The sequence below is a fragment of the Tasmannia lanceolata genome, unplaced genomic scaffold, assembly GCF_043159265.1.
Source record: "Tasmannia lanceolata isolate RefF3 unplaced genomic scaffold, GAP_Taslan_0.1 ptg000023l, whole genome shotgun sequence".
Classification (NCBI taxonomy): Eukaryota; Viridiplantae; Streptophyta; class Magnoliopsida; order Canellales; family Winteraceae; genus Tasmannia; species Tasmannia lanceolata.
This window is the reverse complement of record NW_027518700.1, coordinates 16,312,821-16,331,020: the sequence shown is the minus strand read 5'-3', so window position 1 is coordinate 16,331,020 and position 18,200 is coordinate 16,312,821. Positions and strand designations below refer to the sequence as shown.

Below are 18,200 nucleotides of genomic sequence, written 5' to 3'. Positions count from 1 at the left end.
AATTAGACCTAGGAACCACTAATTATACCTAGGAACCACTAATTTTACCTAGAAACCATTATTTACCAGTATTTAGTGGTTCCAAGGCATAAATAGTGGTTCCAAGGTATAAATGCGATCGAGGTGTCAAGAATGGACCTTCAATTCGGGGTTATATACTCCAGAAATTGCCGAGTAGATAGAATCCTTGTCCACACCTTGTTTGTCAAGCAGACCCATTTCCCAGAAAAAGATAGGCTCACCACTATCAATAATTTCTAGGATTTGACAAAAGTGCTTCCTAGAGAGTACAATTGGGATGGATTTCACATTCGATTGAATGGTGAGGTTGTCATCAGAAAGGCTAAGATTGGAATAGAATAAACGGATTAGGTTAGGGTAGATGGGAATATCCAAACGTAAGAGGGAGGTCCTTCCTTGATCATCAAAATATGGAGCACTAGCAAAACGATTCAGTGAGGAAAAGTTTACGTACCTACCGGATAGGATGTCACGGAAGCGAACCTCGTGGAAGAGTGTACGCGCTTCATCATTGACAAAGGACAGCGATTCGATCTGGGTTGGTTGGGCCTCTGCAGTTGGGTTTGAGGAGCCCTCACCGCTTCTCCCCTTTCCCCCCCTTCCCCTTGACGCCATTGCTGAACTTTTGCCCCTTCTCTGTGAAACTCTTGAAGCCATGGCAAAGGATTAGGGTGTTCGAAGATAGGGTTTTGTGGAGGGTGGAGAGTGGAGGGATTTTGGGTTTGGGGAGGAAAATAAATGACGTTTGGATTTAGGGTTTGGGTAATGGATCTTAGGGTTTGGTGGAGGGTGGAGAGTGAAGGGATTTAGGAGGGTTTCAGCAATCGACGTTTGGGGTATTTTTTTAAAAAAATTCGCAACAACCGGTCGACCTATGTAGGACAATTCCTACCTGTTTCTAAGTAGAATAAAAGGTCGACCGTTTTGAAACCTGTTTCGTAGTGTGGTCAAAAGGTCGACCTTTTTAGGCTAATTCCCACCTGTTTGCAAAGTAGGTGAAAAGGTCGACCGGATACATTTTTTCTTCCAGATAGCTGCTGAGATGATCCAATATGGGGGGAGGAGTACCCAATTGGGGGGGCCATGGCTAAGCATTCACGAAACTATAGAAATTAACCTGTAGAAACATATATGTGTACAAGCAATGAAGCTGTAGAAATACAACATCTGAACCAATTACATTCATGTAACAATACAATACCCAAAACCGGATATATGTGTACAATGAGAAAATCTATCATGCATGAACCAATACAATACATGAACCATCCAACCATCCACAAAATGTCATCCACTCATAATCTTCCAATACAAATTAATTACAAACATTCGCAGGAATTTTACAAATCCATTTACTACATGGTAACTCTCCCATATACCCCCTGCAACATTTCGGATAACAGAGACACTCTCATAGCCGTAATATCTGGCTGGCTGAAATCAAAAGTGGCGTCACGGGTGAGGTACTCTATTTCCTTCAAAACGAACAACCCACAATCGTTACTGCAAAATAGGAAGGGTATTCATCAGTAAGAAACACAATGTCAACCAACTAATAATAATTAACTACATGCTACATCACCTGTTCTTTTGTATTGGCTGATTAGCCACTTCTTCCAAAGGGTATGCACTCATATCAACATCCTTTACTCTTTTGAACCATTCAACAAGGAATTCAACCTAGGAATCACTAATTACTAAGTTAGCGCAATACTTCCTACGAATTAATATTTTGCCTATAAATAAACCTTAGGGTTCTACTCACAACGGGTTGTGCTGCTTTAGAAAACAGGGGACCTTTAAGAGAGTTGTATAGAAAGAAGGTTCGCCGAACCATATCCAAGACTAGAAGAATCCAATGAACCGTAGTGTTGATTGGAACAAGGACTTTTCTAAGCTCTTTAATCGGGATCGTCTGTAGACGTTGTACGAACCTCGTACATGCCTCAGGTCCGGAATAACCACTATTACTTATACATTGCTGCAAACACGAAAAGATATGTCATAATTTAATGTACCTTTATAAATAGAATGCAAAAGATATGAACCGGTATTATCTTACATACAGATGGGTAGAAAGGCAAACGGTTGCTCCCTTTCCTTCTTTCTGGTAATCTTCGTCCCGCTTGTTTAAATAGTCTGTATATACGTTAATAATCTACAAAACAAAGCATAATTCAGTCTTTTAAAAGCCAATTAACACTATCAAGCAACCATCGCTATGAAAACAATACCGGAGAACTTAACCACCCTCTACCTTTGGTAAGTATAAGCAAGTCCTGTGAACACATGTAATACTCATCACTATGAATGACCTTCTCACTGCAAAAACACAAATGAACCTTAGTTGATTTCATCCTTTGGAAAACAGTTACCCCTTAGCTGATTTGATCCTTAGGAAACAAATGAACCTTAGTTTGTCCTAAATATTAGCATCTTATCTATGACAAATCAACCACAGTAAGTTAGAAAATTTACTCCGGTTCAAGCGCTTTCAATGACGCCAACATGTTGGGATCTAGCCCGGTGACGATGCCAACATCGTCCTTCTTCCTCCGGCTGCGTACGGTGTATCGTGACTTCAATGCCTTACTAGGTTTCCTTTTTCTCTGGTGTTGCTTCACTGTTTTTTCAATGCTCCCAACCGGAAGGTTCTTCTCTTGAGTATCACTTAAGATATGAATTACGTCAACATCATCCCTCGCATATATGCTGACTTGGCTATCAACGTTGTAGATATGGTCTTTCCCATCTATGCTCACTGGGCTGTTAGCGTACAAAGGGTATTTTTCATCGTCGTCCCCATCTTTCTTTTGACCCTCCCCTATTTCCTCCACTATTTCATCCAACACCACATCTTTCTTCTGACCCTCCACTATTTTCTCCAGGTCACATTCTTCCTCTACAATCTTCCTCTTATTTAAAGCATCTTCTTTTCCATCCTCCCCCATCTCCTCCTCATCAGGGACACTCACTGACCCTATAATTTTTCTCTTCGTTAAATCTCTCAGTTACCTCTTCATTAAATATCTCACTTTCCTCTTCTTTAGATCTCTCACTTTCCTCTTCTTTAAATCTCTCACCTCACTCTCTAACTCCCTAACTTGACATTCAAGTTTCTCTACCCTCTTCAACAAAAACCTTTCTCTCACTGCTTTCCCATCTGAAGCTCTTCCTTTCCTCTCTCTCCTCCTTTCATCCCTCTTCAACAATAAACTTCCTCTCTTCGTCTTCCCATCTCCTACTCTTCTTTTCCTCCTCCTCCTTTCTTCCCACTTCAACGGAAAACTTTCCTCTCTCCTCTCATCTCCCACCAGAGAAATATTTAGACCGATGTTATCATCCGCAACTCCAACGCCGTCAACCTCATCCTCGGCGACTAGGAGGCATTCTTCTCTTCCCTCAGCTTCCAGCCGCATCAGAACTTGAAATGCATTTCATTTTTTTATCACAAATTCGACTATAATAACCCAATAGACATGTAATACAACGACCAATAGGAATTATTCTCTCACCTGTGATGCTTCCAACACCCCGTCAGCAATATGCGTAATCAACTTTCTATGCTTCCTCCTCCTCGTATCCATCTTACAGGTCCACTTCAATAGACGTGGATACGCATTGGGATAAGAAGGTACCCATAACACGGTATGCTCAAATAGCCATACCTGAAATCAACCAATATGGTTTAGACAATCCAATACTTAACAAAAATGAAATATTAAAGATTGCATGTGAAATTTACCTGTAATAAGATAAAGCATCCCACTATATGCCCCTTTCCATTCGCAGTATATGAATTTAATGACTCTATCAAGAAGTCATAGACAACGTAGGCCCATGCAACATTTCCTACCGTCTCCAGATCAATATATGGAAATAGGCAACAAAATGCCTTCTGATCCCTCTGTGCAAACAAGAAAGTGCTACAAAATAGCAATATCACATGCTTCATAGTGGACCTGATCGATTCTTCCTCATTTGAAATCATTTCGTCATTTATTAGCTCTAAAATCTGTTCAAAGGTGGCTGTTGGACCCTCGAACCTCCATCCATCCACAACGATCGTGCTATCCCAAACTAGTTTCGGCCTCTCGCCTCTCATAGTTAAACCTAAATTTTCGCTACATCACTAGCTACAAACGGAACCAAAATGCCACCTATTTTGAAAGCTTTCCATTTCAGTTCCCATGATTTCACCAATGTCGTCAAAATCTTCTTGTGCAACTCAACATCTCCAAGGTGTAGTATCAAATCTCGAAACGGGATTTTACTTATCAAATTTCTATGTGCCTCCCCGAAGTGAAACACCTCGACGGAGTCGTAAAAGCGGGAAAGACAACATCTAGATATAACATAGTTTGCCTGCAAATGGAACATGGAAGCATTAACAGTTGAAGTGGTACTTGGAGGAGATTCAAGTGGAAAAGGGAAAAGTTCATCACCATGAGAGGAGCTGCAGATGGAATAACAACTTCTGGCTCTTATCTGGAGAAACAAGGGGAAGCCAGAATTAGTGCCTTCAATTACTGGTTTCAATGGTTCTAAACACTTAAACATCTCAAATTTATTGCTTTGAGGGCCTTGGAACCAGAGTTATAACCATTGTAACCCCTGTTTCTAATTGATTTCATTTTTTTTTCAATCATTTCTTTTAATGTAAAATGGACTTAAGACAATTTTTTTGCTTATTAGCGGCCTGATTTAGAAACTGTAGTTACTTGGAGATGCATTAGCGGGCTGAATATAGCTTACGAGCGTACCCAAAAAATCTCCACCCAGGGACGGAGGCAAGGGGGGGGCGAGGGAGGGCAATTGTCCCCCTGAAAATAAGGATTTTTTTCAATGATAGGTTTATTTAGCGTTTTTGTGGAAAGAGGGGGCAATTGCCCAACGAAACTTGGCTCAGGTCAGGGTCTGAGTACCCTATAATGGCAAAGAGTGTGGGGGTGTGGAAATATCAACTCCATGCTTACTTTTTATTTTCATAAGTAATTAATATTTCCACACCCCTAGCTATTAGACTATTAGCAAGGGGTCTGAGGTTAGTTCCTCAGACCCCGACCTGAGCCAAGTTTCGTTCGCAATTGCCCCCTTGAATTTTTCCGGCTTATTTAGAGTTTCTTTAGGGAAAGCCCTACATTTTTTTCTCGTAAATCTCACTCTCTCTCTCTCTCTAATAGCAACAGAAATCTCTCTAAAGTTTTCATTTCTACGAATCCGGATAAGGAGCTATTTTGAGGGCCAAGAGCAAAAATAACGTAGTAGACTTGATATGGTGTGTGGCTGTACGAGCCATTATTTTTCAAATATGGCTGTATGGGAAAATCCAAATCATTCATTTTTGGGCCAGTAAATAGGTTGTGCCCCAAAAAACATATTTATAACTCCAATCTATAAAGGGACAACCTCAATAGATCGGAGGTTTAGGATTATCTAATGAAAATGAGTTTTGGGGCACAACCTATCTATGTTGTGGCCCTACAAATTAACCGTTTGGATCATCCCCTGCATTGGGCCGTGCAATCCTTTTTGAAAAATGATAATACGGCCAGAAAACCATATAAAGCGCAGATAGGTAATTGTGAGATTTTATATGTTTGAGAAAAGGAGATTTATTCAATTGTTTTGGTATATTATGGAAATGAAGAAAAGGGGAAAGCCATTGGTTGGTCATTTCACATCGATGTTTCTAATCTGACCGTCATTGCAAATCTGTATAAACGATAGCACTTGTAACCATGGAGTGACCTCAGTCCTCTTTCAATCTTACCATTACACATTTTTGTTTTTATCTATTCATTTTAAGAGCCACTAAGCGAAAACTACGTCAGGGAATTCCTTGAGCATGGTTTCATTAGTAATATCCATTAGCTAGCAAGCTTTTTTTTTTCTTTTTCTCCCGGTCACACATTGATAGAACCAGGCCACCGCTTTATTGAGACCTAGACCTTGCATACTTGCGGTCCCTGTCGCATCCTTAGCTATTGCTTCCATCTTGGCGTGTGTGGGTGGGTGGGTGCGTGGGGGGTGCATAATTATTGTTGAATTTTGTTGCCCACTGTTACTTTGAAACAAACAGAAAAGAAATATGGAAAGATGAAACCATAAAACAAAGACGGTATATTGAAAAATCGAAGATAAGCGAGGATACAAACGAAGAAGAAACCAATTAACAATTACAAGAGATAAAAGAATATGAATTGTTAATCCAGCTAGAAGTTACTACCTATATACATAATCCGTTTGTTAACCTCTTTAAATAATCAACTATTAAGTTCTCTTAAGGCAAGGGACGTCCGGAAACACCGGATCAACTGCAGTTCCTTGGACATTGGTGCAGTTTGATGATAATTGCATTCCTGGTTTTGAATCAATCGGTTTGAGCAGAACATCGCTTAGTACAATTCCAGTGCAAGGAACATTTGCACTGCATTTGAGCAGAATGGGATCTTTTCTTGTTGTAGACCCGTGCACACCGATAAAGCTTACATCACTCACTTGCACGGCCGACGGCTTCCCGGTGGATAGAAATACAGATCCAAATAAATTTCCATCAGTAAATTGGAATGGTACTATCAATAGAAACTTATTAGAGCCAGCAAATTCTAGAAATATTTCTCTAAATTGCTGGTCATTCATTGTTCTAGATAACACAAGTAGAAGAGGGTGTTACCTTGTTTGGGCAGATTTTTTGTCTTTGTCTATCACAGTAGAATTGGTCAATGACAATAGGATGATCCACTGCGGTCATGGTGAGATCCTCAAACGTGATATCTTTTGCAAAACCTGACCCTCCCTACACAAAAGAATATGATTCAACATGGATACAGAGAAAATCAATAAGAAACAAGCAAGAGATGAAAATGTCACGAATCAAAACTCATTAAAAGTTTGGAGGAGAGAAAAAGGGAAAAGACGAATATGGTGACAAAATGACATGGAAAGAATTTAAAAATTATTGTATAATATACTCTCTATAGATCTTAGAATATAGTTAGCCAAGTGATATCTTCGCCTTGGGACAGCCCCCTCTGGTCTATTTATGAGGCTGTCCCAAGTGAGAAAAGGGTCGGGGGTGAATATATCATTTCCCTACAGTTAAGGCAACTACACCTATCCCTACGTATTCTTACAGTTACCTGCCATGTCTTCACTCTAGCGCCATTCTGGGTATTTGAGAAATTGCAGTGTGATACGTGAATTTGCTTGACAGTATCTCGAGCCTCATTGACCCCTAAACTTCCAATACTGAAAGAACAAAAGAAACTAGTTCATAACACAGTTTTGTAAGTTTTTCATCCAAAGCCATCGTGTGTTTGTTCTCATTATCTCTAACATGGCTTTTGTGTTGTAAATTTGGTTGCAAGAAACAAACCTTATGCCATGTCCGGGACCACATGTGATTTGGGTGATATTAACATCAATGGATCCACGGCCAATAGAAATACAGTCATCCCCTAATGTTTTGGCACATACAAAGAAAGAAAATAAAAGATCAGATTTGTGGTTATATCTTAAGGCTTAAAAGGGTTAGGGTAGTTAAGGATAGAAGTGGAAAGAGTACCGGTAGCTATGTTAGAGTTTAAAATCTCAACATGTGTGGCATCTTGAAGGTGTATACCATCAGTGTTTGGGCTATCTCCAGGAGCAGTTATTGTGAGTTGAGATATATGAACCCCACTACAGCCATGTATGCCAATGTGTTTCCTTGGACTGTTTATGATTTTGAAGCTTTTCAAGTTGACGTTGTTGGAGTTGAAGATTCCAAGTGCCTACACTCTCGAAAGAATATTTAGCAATGCATAAAATCTTACACAAGGCATTAAGAATAAAATCTATTAGTGAAAAAGCCATCACCTTGTTGATATCTTAAGAAACAATCCTATAAAAGAAATAAATGAAAAGGGAAAGCTTCTATTACACAGGATCTCTGTCAACACACTGATTTTTCTTGTGTGATTCTCAACACCTTGTACGTGCAGAGCATTCTATGATTATTAGAATGCGGGTGGGCCATGGCCCCCCAATCACGGAAATTATGCTATTGTGGCCGTCCGATTTATACCATCCCTATATTTTACAAGTTGAAAATGGGCAACTACAGTGGGCCACCACCTTTGTGGGAGAGGAGGGTTGTGTTTGATCAGTGATCATCAAATCTTTAAAAAAATCATAACTCAAACAAATATAAAAAACGAGAGGAAGGTGGCGAGTAGGGATTTTGGGATTCCCAAATTGGGAAAAACTTACATCAGGAGCCGTCACGCGTTGCTGCATTAAAAAAAAACTCAATATTAATGCAATTTTAGAAATCTTCACATTAAAAAAAATATAAAAAGAAATTTTGTTAAGAGACAAGGTTACTATAGCTCACTTCACTGTTCCACCAGCTGGAACCCTGACCGTCGATCAGTCCCGATCCTCCAATGGTGAGTCCATTTACCTTTGTGAATGTAATCCATTGAGAATTCTGCGAGTTAGAATTTGATGATTGAGAGGTGGGTGCCACTATGCGACCAAATATCTGCATCCATTCACAAGTTGAACCTTTATGATAATAGCCATAAATGCATACGCTAAATAAATCTGATATTTATGGAATAAAGTGTATAAGCAAAAAATTAATTTGGAATGCATATGTTTTTTTTACTTAGAATACCTGGATATTAATATTGGGAGCACTGCATGGACCCTCAAAAGTTATTGTATTCAATTTAAAGATTTTCCCCGCTGGGATGCTTAGATATGATGGAGGAGCCCGCTCTTGTGCATGTATCCGTCCATGCTTGTTTAAACGCCTAAAGACAACAAATAATTTTTGCTATGTATTTATTAGGGGAAGTGTTAGAAAATCAATCAGAAGTTAATGTCTATAATCATTAGCACAAGCGCCAGTATAAAATGATATTTTTGCTCCTTTTCTTCTGCTTTTTCTTTTTTTACAGCTTTTTGTATGTTTTCCTCAAAATGACTTTATTTTATGATCCATTGTAATGCATTAGTTTTTTTGCAAAGAATTTCAAAAGCAGGGAGAAACTGATAATAACCACATTGATTTTTTTCCCCACATCGAAGATTCTTTACTAAGAAAGTGATGCAGAGACAAGCAAATTAATGGAGGGAAAAATATATGTAGTCAATTTGGTGAAAAGCATTATATATGAGAAATTATATGTTGTCCGAGCGGGCATGCTACAACGAGCACGTCACCATGATATTTGATCCAACAGTAGCAGCTGTTGGATCAAATATCAAAGGTGGTGGCTCTTGCACAAGCATGCCGGCTCGCACCATATAATCTCTCTCTCTCTATATATATGTATATATAGAGAGAGAGGGAGATTGCATGCATGCAAAATACGTGCATGCGTTCACGTACACGAAAGTGAGAGGGAGAGACAGGTATTGTGATAAAGGTTTCAAGAAGAATAATTTTTTTCTTTTTCCTTTTGGGTTGGTAAGTTGGGACCGAACTTCAAACCTCAATGCCGAAGGCTGATTAATAATGCCTTTAGCATTGAGCTAGAGGATCAATCCCGTTCAATAGGAATCTTACGTTGGTATCATCCGCAACGCCATCTCCAACTGCTCCATAGTCAACAACATTAAAATCATTGCGTGCCCACCCAAAGGATGCAAGGCATAAGAAAACAAAAATGGTGAAAAGATGCTGCATGCAGAAAAAAAAAATATGTTAAAAGAAAAGGAGTGATTTGTTTCATTATTCTAACACTTTAAAGAAAGACTTCTATAAGGAACTAATGAAAACAAGCCAAAATGAGAGTAACAGATGTTAAAATTTTACTTCTCACCATGGTATCACTGTATGCTAACTATGAATTAACTGCACTGAAAATTTTTCTATGCTTTCACAACTGTAAGCCTGGTTATATATAAATTTTTCAGTTTCTAAAATAAGACAAGAGATAATCCTATCCTTATCATTATCTTTATCTTGTAAATCCATCAGAATTAGCTAGTAGGTTAATCAAATTTCTATATCTAACACATGATAAAAATAAGTGTCAGCTGCCATTATTTAAAAAGTTCTATTTAGATAAGCACATGGATGATAAAAGATTTGTTACAATGGTTGGATTTATTATCTTGTTATATAAAAGGAATTTTTGCAAATATGTGTTTATCTAGAAGGCTGTACGTAATTCTATTACATAACGGTTTCTATTTTAATTTTGCAACTAATTTCAAATTAGAAACGTAAATTGTTTCCATTTTATAATTCTCTAATCTCATCGACCATAATTTTCAAACATAACTTTCCACTTCTCAACACCGTTTTTTTTCCATGAGATTTTCTGTCTTAGGAAACTTTCCAAACCCCTTCTGTCTTAGGAAACTTTCCAAACCACACTCTCTCTCTCTCTCTCTTTCTCTCTCTCAAGTTTTCATTTCTACGAATCCCGAAAAGGAGCCATTTTGAGGGCCAAGAGCAAAAAAAACGTAGGAGACTTGATATGTTGTGTGGCTGTACGATCCATTATTTTTCAAATATGGCTGTATGGGAAGATCCAAATCGTTCATTTTTGGGCCAGTAAATAGGTTGTGCCTCAAAAAACATTTTATACCTCCAATCTATAAAGAGACAACCTCAATAGATAGGAGGTTTAGGATTATCTTATGGAAATGAGTTTTGGGGCACCACCTATCTATGTTGTGGGCCCAACAAATTAACCGTTTGGATCATCCCATGCATTGGGCCGTGCATTCCATTTTGAAAAATGATAATACGGCCACAAAACCATATAAAACTCAAATAGGTAATTGTGAGATTTTATATGTTGGCTGCACCTGAACTTCAAGTATTTTCAAAAACTAATGTGGGGGCCGGCCACTTCATAGTATGATTCAAATTGTTCATTTGTTGGGCCACAATGGAAGTACGTTGCACCTGTTAAATCATCTCAATAGAATGATCAAACCCTCTGATCTACCATGTCATTGCTCGTTATAGAAACCTCTATAGATATAAGGTTGGGATCATCCTATGGAGATGATATACGCGGTACAACCCATTTATGTTATGGGCAAACAAGTGAATTGCTGGATCATCATATGAAGTGGGCCACATGGTGCTTTTTGAAAAATACTGGATTTAATGTGTGCACAACATATAACATAAAGTCAATTTATTTATGGGAAAATTCTCAAAAAAATGTGATTTTTATCTTAAAATCTCAAATAAAGGTGAAGTTGGCTAATTTCTCAAAAAGGGGTGAAACGCATCCCAATGAGTGTTTTAGGACTAAAATGCCCTTATGTTGTCTTTCCCTCCAAGAAAATGAGCAACAAATCCCAATGTTTTTCACCTACCAATTTGACTTTTTCACCTTCTTCTTTCCACAGCAAAATCAAACTCCATTGGCTGTCGTAAAAATCCCAAACGAAAATCCATTGCAGAGAGGTGAAACTCCCCTCTCCTAAAATGTAGATTTTATTGGATCTTTTCTTTGACTATCAAACCTAAGCTTCTCAAATAGGTGTGCATACATTTAACATGTTCCTTACACTGCTATGGTGTATTGTCATCTTGTTTACTTGTTAGGGATTTGTTATGGTTGTGTTAGACATTTGTTATTGTCATCATCCTCTTTCCAATGCTATGGTGTATTATTATAATATCTCTATCTCTCTATTGCCCTCTATGTTTCTATTTAGAGTAAACCAGGATGAAACTCATGTCTATACAATTACAATCACTATAAATAGTGAAAATGACTGTATTTATTGGGTTTTAAACACTTAGAACCACTAATTAGACCTAGGAACCATTATTTACCAGTATTTAGTGGTTCCAAGGTATAAATAGTGGTTCCAAGGTATAAATAGTGGTTCACACAATCTAATATTACTTCAGTAGATGTCAAAGTTGTAATGAATGTATGAAGAATGGGTTAAATAGTTGTCTAAACAGTCAGATCTTATCGTGGTTCATAATTTAGATGACCTAATACTTGTTCCGTTCCGAGAGTTTAAATTGTGAGATTAAAATAGCTATACAGTCAAAAGTACTATAAATAGTGAGAATGACTGTATTTATTGGATTTTAAACACTCGGAACCACTAACTATACCTAGGAACCACTAATTTTACCTAGGAACCACTATTAACCAGTATTTAGTGGTTCCAAGGTATAAATAGTGGTTCCAAGGTATAAATAGTGGTTCACACAATCTAATATTACTTCAGTGGATGTCAAAGTTGTAATGAATGTATGAACAATGGGTTAAATGGTTGTCTAAACAGTCAGATCTTATCGTGGTTCATAGTTTAGATGGCCTAATACTTGTTCCGTTCCGAGAGTTTAAATTGTGAGATTGAAATAGCTATGCACTCAAAACTACTATAAATAGTGAGAATGACTGTATTTATTGGATTTTAAACACTCGAAACCACTAATTAGACCTAGGAACCACTAATTATACCTAGGAACCACTAATTTTACCTAGGAACCACTATTTACCAGTATTTAGTGGTTCCAAGGTATAAATAGTGGTTCACACAATCTAATATTACTTCAGTAGATGTCAAAGTTGTAATGAATGTATGAAGAATGGGTTAAATAGTTGTCTAAACAGTCAGATCTTATCGTGGTTCATAATTTAGATGGCCTAGTACTTGTTCCGTTCTGAGAGTTTAAATTTTAAGATTGAAATAGCAATGCAGTCAAAACTACTATAAATAGTGAGAATGACTGTATTTATTAGATTTTAAACACTCGGAACCACTAATTAGACCTAGGAGCCACTAATTTTACCTAGGAACCATTATTTACCAGTATTTAGTGGTTCCAAGGTATAAATAGTGGTTCCAAGGTATAAATGCGATCGAGGTGTCAAGAATGGACCTTCAATTCGGGGTTATATGCTCCAGAAATTGCCGAGTAGATAGAATCCTTGTCCACACCTTGTTTGTCAAGCAGACCCATTTCCCAGAAAAAGATAGGCTCACCACTATCAGTAATTTCTAGGATTTGACAAAAGCGCTTCCTAGAGAGTACAGTTGGGATGGATTTCACATTCGATTGAATGGTTAGGTGGTCATCAGAAAGGCTAAGATTGGCATAGAATAAATGGATTAGGTTAGGGTAGATGGGAATATCCAAACGTAAGAGGGAGGTCCATCCTTGATCATCAAAATATGGAGCACTAGCAAAACGATTCACTGCGGAAAAGTTTACGTACCTACCGGATAGGATGTCACGGAAGCCAACCTCGTGGAAGAGTGTACGCTCTTCATCATTGACCAAGAACAACGATTCGATCTTGGTTGGTTGGGCCTCTGCGGTTGGGTTTGAGGAGCCCTCACCGCTTCTCCCCCTTCCCCTTGACGCCATTGCTGTACTTTTGCCCCTTCTCTGTGAGACTCTTGAAGCCATGGCAAAGGATTAGGGTGTTCGAAGATAGGGTTTTGTGGAGGGTGGAGAATGGAGGGATTTAGGAGGGTTTTAGAAGGGTTTTACGGTTTTAGATGTAATTGATCATAGGGTTATGGTGGAGGGATTTTGGGTTTGGGGAGGAAAATAAACGACGTTTGGATTTAGGGTTTGTGTAATGGATCTTAGGGTTTGGTGGAGGGTGGAGAGTGAAGGGATTTAGGAGGGTTTCAGCAAACGACGTTTGGGGTTTTTTTTTAAAAAATTCGCAACAACCGGTCGACCTATGTAGGACAATTCCTACCTGTTTCTAAGTAGAATAAAAGGTCGACCGTTTTGAAACCTGTTTCGTAATGTGGTCAAAAGGTCGACCGGCAGGTCGGCCTTTTTAGGCTAATTCCCACCTGTTTGCGAAGTAGGTGAAAAGGTCGACCGGATATATATTTTTTTCCAGATAGCTGCTGAGATGATCCAATATGGGGGGAGGAGTACCCAATTGGGGGGGCCATGGTTAAGCATTCACGAAACTGAAGAAATTAACCTGTAGAAACATATATGTGTACAAGCAATGAAGCTGTAGAAATTTCATGTACTTTTGAACCAATACAATACATGAAATTGCATGAACCATCAAGAATTACATTCTTCAACCAATACAATACATGAATCATCCAACATCTGAACCAATTACATTCATGTAACAATACAATACCCAAAACTGGATATATGTGTACAATGAGAAAATCTATCATGCATGAACCAATACAATACATGAACCATCCAACCATCCACAAAATGTCATCCACTCATAATCTTCCAATGCAAATTAATTACCAACATTCGCAGGAATTTTACAAATCCATTTACTATATGGTAACTCTCCCATATACCCCCTGCAACATTTCGGATAACAGAGACACTCTCATAGCCGTAATATCTGGCTGGCTGAAATCAAAAGTGGCGTCACGGGTGAGGTACTCTATTTCCTTCAAAACGAACAACCCACAATCGTTACTGCAAAATAGGAAGGGTATTCATCAGTAAGAAACACAATGTCAACCAACTAATAATAATTAATTACATGCTACATCACCTGTTCTTTTGTATGGGCCGATTAGCCACTTCTTCCAAAGGGTATGCACTCATATCAACATCCTTTACTCTTTTGAACCATTCAACAAGGAATTCAACCTAGGAATCACTAATTACTAAGTTAGCGCAATACTTCCTACGAATTAATATTTTGCCTATAAATAAACCTTAGGGTTCTACTCACAACGGGTTGTGCTACTTTAGAAAACACGGGACCTTTAAGAGAGTTGTATAGAAAGAAGGTTCGCCGAACCATATCCAAGACTAGAAGAATCCAATGAACCGTAGTGTTGATTGGAACAAGGACTTTTCTAAGCTCTTTAATCGGGATCGTCTGTAGACGTTGTACGAACCTCGTACATGCCTCAGGTCCGGAATAACCACTATTACTTATACATTGCTGCAAACATGAAAAGATATGCCATAATTTAATGTACCTTTATACATAGAATGCAAGAGATATGAACCAGTATTATCTTACATACAGATGGGTAGAAAGGCAAACGCTTGCTCCCTTTCCTTCTTTCTGGTAATCTTCGTCCCGCTTGTTTAAATAGTCTGTATATACGTTAGTAATCTACAAAACAAAGCATAATTCAGTTTTTTAAAAGCCAATTAACACTATCAAGCAACCATCGATATGAAAACAATACCGGAGAACTTAACCACCCTCTACGTTTGGTAAGTATAAGCAAGTCCTGTGAACACATGTAATACTCATCACTATGAATGACCTTCTCACTGCAAAAACACAAATGAACCTTAGTTGATTTCATCCTTAGGAAAACAGTTACCCCTTAGCTGATTTGATCCTTAGGAAACAAATGAACCTTAGTTTGTCCTAAATATTAGCATCTTATCTATGACAAATCAACCACAGTAAGTTAGAAAATTTACTCCGGTTCAAGCGCTTTCAATGACGCCAACATGTTGGGATCTAGCCCGGTGACGATGCCAACATTGTCCTTCTTCCTCTGGCTACGTACGGTGTATGGTGACTTCAATGCCTTACTAGGTTTCCTTTTTCTCTGGTGTTGCTTCACTTTTTTTTTCAATGCTCCCAACCAGAAGGTTCTTCTCTTGAGCATCACTTAAGATATGAATTATGTCAACTTCATCCCTCTCATATATGCTGACTTGGCTATCAACGTTGTAGATATGGTCTTTCCCATCTATGCTCACTGGGATGTTAGCGTACAAAGGGTATTTTTCATCGTCATCCCCATCTTTCTTTTGACCCTCCCCTATTTCCTCCACTATTTCATCCAACACCACATCTTTCTTCTGACCCTCCACTATTTTCTCCAGGTCACATTCTTCCTCTACAATCTTCCTCTTCTTTAAAGCATCTTCTTTTCCATCCTCCCCCATCTCCTCCTCATCAGGGACACTCACTGACCCTATAATTTTCCTCTTCGTTAAATCTCTCAGTTTCCTCTTCATTAAATATCTCACTTTCCTCTTCTTTAGATCTCTCACTTTCCTCTTCTTTAAATCTCTCACCTCACTCTCTAACTCCCTAACTTGACATTCAAGTTTCTCTACCCTCTTCAACAAAAACCTTTCTCTCCCTGCTTTCCCATCTGAAGCTCTTCCTTTCCTCTCTCTCCTCCTTTCTTCCCTCTTCAACAATAAACTTCCTCTCTCCACCTTCCCATCTCCTACTCTTCTTTTCCTCCTCCTCCTTTCTTCCCTCTTCAACGGAAAACTTTCCTCTCTCCCCTCATCTCCCACCAGAGAAATATTTAGACCGATGTTATCATCCGCAACTCCAACGCCGTCAACCTCATCCTCGGCGACTAGGAGGCATTCTTCTCTTCCCTCAGCTTCTAGCCGCATCAGAACCTGAAATGCATTTCTTTTTTTTATCACAAATTCGACTATAATAACCCAATAGACATGTAATACAACGACCAATAGGAATTATACTCTCACCTGTGATGCTTCCAACACCCCGTCAGCAATATGCGTAATCAACTTTCTATGCTCCCTCCTCCTCGTATCCATCTTACAGGTCCACTTCAATAGACGTGGATACGCATTGGGATAAGAAGGTACCCATAACACGGTATGCTCAAATAGCCATACCTGAAATCAACCAATATGGTTTAGACAATCCAATACTTAACAAAAATGAAATATTAAAGGCTGCATGTGAAATTTACCTGTAATAAGATAAAGCATCCCACTATATGCCCCTTTCCATTCGCAGTATATGAATTTAATGACTCTATCAAGAAGTCATAGACAACGTAGGCCCATGCAACATTTCCTACCGTCTCCAGATCAATATATGGAAATAGGCAACAAAATGCCTTCTGATCCCTCTGTGCAAACAAGAAAGTGCTACAAAATAGCAATATCACATACTTCACAGTGGACCTAATCGATTCTTCCTCATTTGAAATCATTTCGTCATTTATTAGCTCTAAAATCTGTTCAAAGGTGGCTGTTGGACCCTCGAACCTCCATCCATCCACAACAACCGTGCTATCCCAAACTAATTTCGGCCTCTCGCCTCTCGTAGTTAAACCTAAAATTTTCGCTACATCACTAGCTACAAACGGAACCAAAATGCCACCTATTTTGAAAGCTTTCCATTTCGGTTCCCATGATTTCACCAATGTCGTCAAAATCTTCATGTGCAACTCAACATCTCCAAGGTGTAGTATCAAATCTCGAAACGGGGTTTTACTTATCAAATTTCTATGTGCCTCCCCGAAGTGAAACACCTCGACAGAGTCGTAAAAGCGGGAAAGACAACATCTAGATATAACATAGTTTGCCTGCAAATGGAACATGGAAGCATTAACAGTTGAAGTGGTACTTGGAGGAGATTCAAATGGAAAAGGGAAAAGTTCATCACCATGAGAGGAGCTGCAGATGGAATAACAACTTCTGGCTCTTATCTGGAGAAACAAGGGGAAGCCAGAATTAGTGCCTTCAATTACTGGTTTCAATGGTTCTAAACACTTAAACATCTCAAATTTATTGCTTTGAGGGCCTTGGAACCAGAGTTATAACCCTTGTAACCCCTGTTTAAAACCGTGCATCAATCTAGTGGTTCCAAGGGTCCTAAACTATCCCGACTCTCGGAAACAATTGTATCACCTCCTTCTAATAATTATTACTGGGTTGTAGGGTCCATGGAGTTACATTTACATTAAAGGAACAATAATTAAATACTAACAATTGCCTCGAACCACAGTGCTTTCAAGGGAACATGTAAACAATATTGGTTTCAGATACTTGGAACCACAGTTACAGTCACTGAAACCACTAATAAACTAATTACTGCTATTAGTGGTTCTAGGAGTTCTAGACTCTTCAAAATGTAAGAGTTATGGTTTCAAAGGCCTTTGAACCACAGTTACATGCCTTCAAACCACTGTTACAACCCTACGAAGCACTTAGTGGTTCCAAGGATCCTACACTCTCCAAAATGTCGGTAACAATTGTCTAAACATGCAAGGAACAATAATACCATCCATGGAACCACTAATTGTTATTGATTCTCACTTCATACAACTCCAAAAATTATTCAAAATATATGGGTTGAAAGGCTGAAAATTATATGGGTTGAAAGGGTTGAAAGGGTTGAAAATTAATAGCATCCTTTGAACCACAGTTACAAGGCTGATAATTAATGGGTTGAAAGGGTTGAAAATTAAATGGAACCACTAATTATCAC

At 38.6% G+C, this 18,200-nt stretch overlaps 1 protein-coding gene across 1 annotated transcript; it reads right to left on the bottom strand.

Annotated features, from left to right (window-relative positions):
* Positions 1 to 6,251: 6,251 nt before the first annotated feature.
* LOC143855873 (putative polygalacturonase At3g15720) lies at positions 6,252 to 13,378 on the bottom strand. Its single transcript, XM_077365927.1, has 9 exons — positions 12,890 to 13,378; positions 9,581 to 9,694; positions 8,399 to 8,548; positions 8,275 to 8,295; positions 7,589 to 7,796; positions 7,400 to 7,481; positions 7,164 to 7,272; positions 6,698 to 6,820; positions 6,252 to 6,537 (listed from the first exon to the last, which is right to left on the bottom strand). Exons 1-9 carry the CDS (start codon positions 13,376 to 13,378, stop codon positions 6,295 to 6,297), a joined length of 1,539 nt encoding a protein of 512 aa, XP_077222042.1. The 3' UTR covers positions 6,252 to 6,294.
* Between the last annotated feature and the right edge of the window lie 4,822 nt (positions 13,379 to 18,200).

What these genes read in the sequence shown, in the direction of transcription:
- LOC143855873 (XM_077365927.1), bottom strand. Translation starts at nt 13,378, where the DNA reads ATGGCGTCAAGGGGAAGGGGGAGAAGCGGTGAGGGCTCCTCAAACCCA. An exon ending in GCGTTGCGGATGATACCAAC is followed by an intron (nt 8,549 to 9,580) that starts GTAAGATTCCTA and finishes GAATGGATGCAG; the next exon opens with ATATTTGGTCGCATAGTGGC. An exon ending in GGTCCCGGACATGGCATAAG is followed by an intron (nt 7,273 to 7,399) that starts GTTTGTTTCTTG and finishes TTGTTCTTTCAG; the next exon opens with TATTGGAAGTTTAGGGGTCA.